We start from the raw sequence: 6,000 nt of genomic DNA on the forward strand, positions 1-6,000 counted from the left end.
TGGATGTGAAAGTCCCCACAGATCAACCCCTCATTCTGTGCATCCACGGGAGCCTTTTTTGTGACTTCAACTGTCAATGAGCACACATCATCACAAGTTATTGAGTCTCAGTTGCCATCAAACTTAGGCAGAGCAAACTCACAATAACCAACCCTTTAAAAAAAACATGTATATATATATATGTATGAAGACAGACCTAATCCGTGCAAATTATTGAATTTGGATGAAGAGCTTTAGCTTTAGCTTTAGAGAAACAAGCTAGCTTATTAATTATTTCAGCGGAAATATATATATATATTTTTAATTGTAAACGCGAATGTAGGTGAAAAACTGAGCCCAGGCGCAAAGTAGCCACAAACTCTGATGAAGTGCTGCCCTCCTCTGGTCAATTCACAGACTGCAAGCTTTAGCTTTACCTCTAAACACACAATTTCATAAAGTTCATCTCTCATAAATAGCCGTATTGGAAGTCTGAGGAAAAAGTGAATACTTGCTTTGTTGCTGTGTTGTAGCTTTAATTTAATAACAATTGTTTGTTTCTTGCCACAAGGGGACAATGGCGCTTTACGGCGCTGCGGCCTGCAAGTGGCTGACAGACCAAAGACCATAAATTTCCATAAACCTAATCTAATCTGTGCAATACTTTTGATATGGTCTAGATTTGCAAGGGAATAAAGGGAAAAAATAAAACTAAAAAAATAAACCAGCCTTAACTGAAAAAAAAAAAAAAAAAAAACCAAACAGAAACAGAAAACAGAATTTTACCATACAAATTGTTGCTTGACCTATCTGGGCCAACTACGGAATACTTCTACATCTACATCTGGTGATTTTCTACGACTTTCATCCTTCAAGTTCCATTCATGTGGAGGAGAGGACAAGGAGGACAGAAAAAAAAACAGAACAAGAGGAGAAGAAATAGAAATATGCATGGGAAACACAACTGAAAAATAAACTTCTCACTGATGAGAGTCTTCAAGTTTTCTATAATTTTGCATTAGTTTTATTTCAGTCAGTCGGTGCTAGACTAGACACTGCCAACCCACTTTTAACCGTGTTAGCACAAAAGTTAAAAAGAGATTTATTAAATAGGATGCAAACAAACCAAAAACAACAATTTCTTCTTCTCAGGCTACATCTGTGTGTCAGTCACTGTGAAGCACTTTAACCTGCAATTTTAGAGGACAGATGATTCGCTCAGGTGACATGGTAATTACTCTCCAAACACCTTTGACAAGCATTTAAAGTCAACATAATATGCACAAATCTTAAAAAAAAAAAAGAAAAAAAAATGCAATCTCATTATTTTCCAGTCACAACACGGCAGTGGTCAGGGACACTTTGCATAACATACATCATGTGACGTCAGGTGGTTAATGTTTCATTTGTGACTCTGTAAACCGACTATTGCTACCGCCATGTGACGGCGGGGAGGCAATTAAAACCCAAGTACATGATTCGAAAAGGTGAAGGTGGAAATCTTCTCTGCAGCGAGCTGGGTCTTGTTTGGCCAGATAGTTTTGGATCTGTGCCGTGAGCCTTAAGCACTCAACACAGAAACAAAAAAACTCTGAAATTTTAGCTGTGAAATTTTCCTTCCAAATAAAATTGCAAGTGACAAGATGATGATATGGCACGTGATATTTTATCTATTTTCTCAATGGCTTCAAAATGTTGAAAGAAGAAACTGACGCTGGTCTAAAACGCTCTAATATGAAACTATGAGCTGCGATCTTACTTTCCAAAAATAAACACTCTCTAGTTTCCTCTCCAATGACAAAAATATTCATCATTTTCTTCTGCAAATATTGGTTATTTACAAATTCTTATGTTACACTCGGGTATTTGACAGCATGAAGAATCTGTGAGGCGTTCCTCGTTTTTCAGTTTGGAGCGAGCGGTGAGAAAATCTTTTTCTCTGCTTTAGTTTGAAGAACGTTGGAGCATTTTCTCGACAACCAGTTCGGAAACTATGCAAATGTTTTTAAAAGGGGGAAAGACCTTCTTCCTTCAGCATTTTGATTTAAAGTGTGACTTAAACTTAACTAAAATTGTTGCGTATGTTTTTTTTTCTTTTTTCTTTTTTTTTTTTTTGCTCACATGGCCGGGACACAGAATATGCGTTGTCATCCCCTTGCAATTCATATTTTTTACGGGAAGCAACCAAAACACATGCAGACACTAAAAAAAAACAACCCAAAAAACCCCACTGCACTCCTATTGGACATAAGCAGAAACACACAATATTACCTCAGTAATTGAGTTTAACGACACGCTTTTTTTGCTCACTGCAGAGAATCTCCTTGACCTTAATTGTTGTCGTCCCAACACGAGGCCTTGTGATGGACAAACAAATCATGCAACATCAACAACTGCTTGACACGCATCATAAAATGACTATGAACGTCCATCTGACGCATTTTAACAGAAAAAAAACAACATGTCAAAGTTGAATGTTCTCAGAAGGTATAGGCAATCAGTTTAAATCAAGCAAAATAGAAGAGATCTACCTGTGTTGTCATCCCCTTGGGGAAAAAAAACAGTCTAGAATCTATCTACAAACTATATTTCTATACATATATACACAGACAGACAGACAGACATACAGATAGACAGATAGACAGACAGATAGATAGATAGATAGATAGATAGATAGATAGATAGATAGATAGATAGATAGATAGATAGATAGATGAGTCTAGTTTACTTAAGCCTCGGGTCCTCGGGTTCCTGACAAAAATTGGAAACTGTGACTAACTGAAAACAGGAAGCGCGCATGTGTCACAACCGAAGCGCGACTTTCTTCGGCACGGCAAAAACAGTATCAAAGCGTTTGTGTTGTCGCCGTTATGTTTGTGGTGTTTCCAAAAGCCTTTCAGCCAGTGGGAGTTTCTGAAAGAGCTTCTGTCGGCGTCACTCACGCATCCAGGATGGGTATTCTTGTTTCATGTTTTCGATAAAGGCTTGACATGTGACCTCAGGCATCTATTACTGTCAGTGTTCTTTGGCTTGGTTTTACTGTAATAATCCCCCTCTGTGCTTGGACTGAAACCACCAGAGTTTCTGGTGTTGCGTGTTGTCTTCCAGCTCATTGAAAATTGCCTTGGAAATCCAGTGAGAAGGACACTCCTGTTCCTTTTTTTTGGGTTGAAGTAAAAAAAAAACACGTCTCTCGACGGCAAAAAAAATGTTTTCTTTTTTTAATGATTAACCTCCTGCTCCCTCCTCGCTCCTCCCCCAGCGGTTTTATGAACAGCTGACTAACACCTGACTTAACGTGTTATGGGTCATAGTCGCAGCAGGATATATAAGAATGAACCTCAGCCGTAGTCCAGCACCTGCTCCAGAGAGCCTTGGGAGGGATTTCACCTGAGCCTTCACCACAAAACCAGGCAGAGAAAGGTGAGTAACAGTACACTCACACACACACACACAAACACAAACACGAACACACACACACACACAGAAAAAAAAACAAACACAGCCACTGACAAGAACTGACATCACAGAAACGGGAAAAAGAGCTCAAAGAAGAAATGAAAGAGATTTGGACGCGGTGGTGGCTGACGCTGCACGCCACACCTCAACGCCACCAGACAAAACACTTGGCAGCCACAGCGGAAGAATTCAGATTCGACCTGCGTGTCACACTGTCACCATCTGCTCTTCCCTGCCAGTATGAAGCTGCTGTTGGTTGCCGCCGCAGTCCTGGCCGTGGCCAGTTGCGCCAGAATATCGCTTGAGGACATGGAGTTCCACGCCTGGAAACTCAAGTTCTGTGAGTCTGTCGTAACAGAGAATAACTGCTTCAAATTGCCGTCACAGAGCAGATAAGACTCCCGCGCTGACCTACTTTCCGCGTCACCGAGCGGGCAAGGTTTCGTGCAGTGCCCTGTGCATTCTGAGAATTAAGATGAAGTGAAAGTTATAGTGGAGCTCTCAGGAGAGTTGTAACTCTTTCTTCCTATTTTGATCTTTTTCTCTTCTGGTTGACAGCAAAGGGCTACAGCTCTCCCGTGGAGGAGGCTCGCCGCAAGGAGATCTGGCTGGACAACCGTCAGGTGGTGCTGGTTCACAACATCCTGGCCGACCAGGGCATTAAGTCCTACCGCATGGGCATGACCGAATTTGCTGACATGGTAAGCAGGGACGGATCTCGCCTCTCCTTTGCCGCCGTCGTCGTGTGAGTCACAGTTTCCTCTCGGTTTTTGAAAAACCCGCTTCCGTTGCTCCGCGCCCTCTCTCCAGCCAAACGAGGAGTACCAGCAGGTGATCTCTCAGGGCTGCCTCGGTCGCTTCGACGCCTCCAACCCCCGACAGGGCTCCACTTTCTTCAGGCTGCCAGAGGGAAATCAACTGCCCACCACCGTCGACTGGAGGGACAAGGGATACGTCACCCCTGTGAAGGATCAGAAGCAGTGTGGCTCCTGCTGGGCCTTCAGTGCTGTACGTTCATCACTAGCCTCCTCTTCCTACTCGCTGCTGCAGAAAACTCGATGGTTCCGAGTCATCTTTCTTTTATTTTTTTATTTTTTTATTTTAGACCGGCGCCCTGGAGGGTCAGACCTTCAAGAAGACCAGCAAGCTGGTGTCCCTGAGCGAGCAGCAGCTGGTGGACTGCTCCGGCAGTTACGGCAACTACGGCTGCAACGGAGGCCTGATGGACAACGCCTTCAAGTACGTCCAGACCAACGGAGGCATCGACACCGAGGAGTCCTACCCTTATGAGGCTGAGGTGAGAAAAAAATACAAAAACCAAAACCAAAACAAAACAGTTTCCTGCCGTCTTACGAGAATTCGTCCACCCCTGCACCACAAATGAATGATCACAAACTATTCGTCTCACCTCTGTCGATCAGGATGGCACCTGCCGCTACAATCCCGCGAGCGTCGGAGCGAAATGCACCGGCTTTGTCGACGTGACTCAGTTCGACGAGGACGCCCTGAAGGAGGCCGTGGCCACCATCGGACCCGTCTCCATCGGCATCGATGCTTCTCAAAGTTCCTTCCAGCTCTATTCGTCAGGTGATCCTCATTTTTGTTTCTTTAAAAACAGCCCCAAAAATCTAGGTTTGAATGAGATTCGTACTTTTGACCCTGGACCATAAGTTTGCCCGTGCTTGGTGCATTTCTAGGTGTGTATGATGAGCCAAGCTGCAGCAGCACAGAGTTGGACCATGGTGTGCTGGTTGTGGGCTACGGCAGTGACAATGGAAACGACTACTGGCTGGTCAAAAACAGGTAATTTTTTTTTTTTAAGTCACTTGATTTTTTAAATTAAAGCCTGCTGCTGTTGTAGAGATGGTACTTTATTTTTTTTTTGACTGAGAGTCGCGTGGAGCAACCTTGTTAACAATGAGGACTGATTTTCTACCAAAGAGAGCTAAATGTGTGAACTGTGTCTTCCTGCAGCTGGGGCGTAGGCTGGGGTGACAATGGATACATCAGGATGAGCAGGAACAAGCACAACCAGTGTGGAGTTGCTACTGCCGCCAGCTACCCCCTGGTCTGAACAGGTGAGGACGGCACTTTCCCTCTATCTCTCCATCTACACTCAGTAATCAACCGTCTGCCTAGTTGTTATTTGTGGTTGTTTTTTTTTCATTTATGTTTGTTTGACTTGCAGGTACAGGACTCCTGAACGATAAGGAAAACGAATATTGAAGCTCTTGATTTCTGTAAATTCTGGGAACATCTCTGTACTGTGTCATCAAGCACTTTAGCAATTAAAAATTTTCATATGTTGTAAATGTGAATAATAAAATGATAATAAATGAAAAACATTTGAAGAAAAACTTGATGGAATTGTTTCTTTTTTGCATTGGCATCAGTGGGAATCTGGTTTAGTCAGTTTTGAATTAGCAGTGTTGCTCTGCTCAGTAGTTTGAGCTTATGATAAAACCTAATTTACTGTGTTGCAGCAACTTTTAGGCTGGCTGTTAATTTTACACATTAATAGTGCCCACAGAATATGGTCTCAAAACTTCAATCCACATACTA

At 42.8% G+C, this 6,000-nt stretch overlaps 1 protein-coding gene across 2 annotated transcripts; it reads left to right on the plus strand.

The window, feature by feature from the left end:
- Positions 1-3,269: 3,269 nt before the first annotated feature.
- Positions 3,270-5,795, plus strand: ctsl.1 (cathepsin L.1). Of its 2 annotated transcripts, XM_076017998.1 has the most exons (9): positions 3,270-3,402; positions 3,678-3,778; positions 3,997-4,139; positions 4,249-4,446; positions 4,544-4,735; positions 4,860-5,025; positions 5,136-5,241; positions 5,413-5,516; positions 5,627-5,795. In XM_076017998.1, exons 2-8 carry the CDS (start codon positions 3,679-3,681, stop codon positions 5,510-5,512), a joined length of 1,005 nt encoding a protein of 334 aa, XP_075874113.1. In that variant the 5' UTR covers positions 3,270-3,402; position 3,678; the 3' UTR covers positions 5,513-5,516; positions 5,627-5,795. The 2 variants fall into 2 exon arrangements, with proteins under 2 accessions (XP_075874113.1, XP_075874112.1); XM_076017997.1 differs by lacking the exon at positions 3,270-3,402 and having other exon boundaries at positions 3,595-3,778.
- Positions 5,796-6,000: the final 205 nt, after the last annotated feature.

The sequence above is a fragment of the Nelusetta ayraudi genome, unplaced genomic scaffold (genome assembly GCF_046127955.1).
Source record: "Nelusetta ayraudi isolate G7.1 ecotype Tasmania unplaced genomic scaffold, CSIRO-AGI_Nayr_v1 ptg000007l, whole genome shotgun sequence".
NCBI classification, from domain to species: Eukaryota; Metazoa; Chordata; class Actinopteri; order Tetraodontiformes; family Monacanthidae; genus Nelusetta; species Nelusetta ayraudi.

Coding starts and splice junctions, on each gene's coding strand:
- ctsl.1 (XM_076017998.1), top strand. CDS start 3,679: ATGAAGCTGCTGTTGGTTGCCGCCGCAGTCCTGGCCGTGGCCAGTTGC. Junction 4,736..4,859: donor CCTACCCTTATGAGGCTGAG/GTGAGAAAAAAA, acceptor TCTGTCGATCAG/GATGGCACCTGCCGCTACAA. Junction 5,026..5,135: donor CTTCCAGCTCTATTCGTCAG/GTGATCCTCATT, acceptor GTGCATTTCTAG/GTGTGTATGATGAGCCAAGC.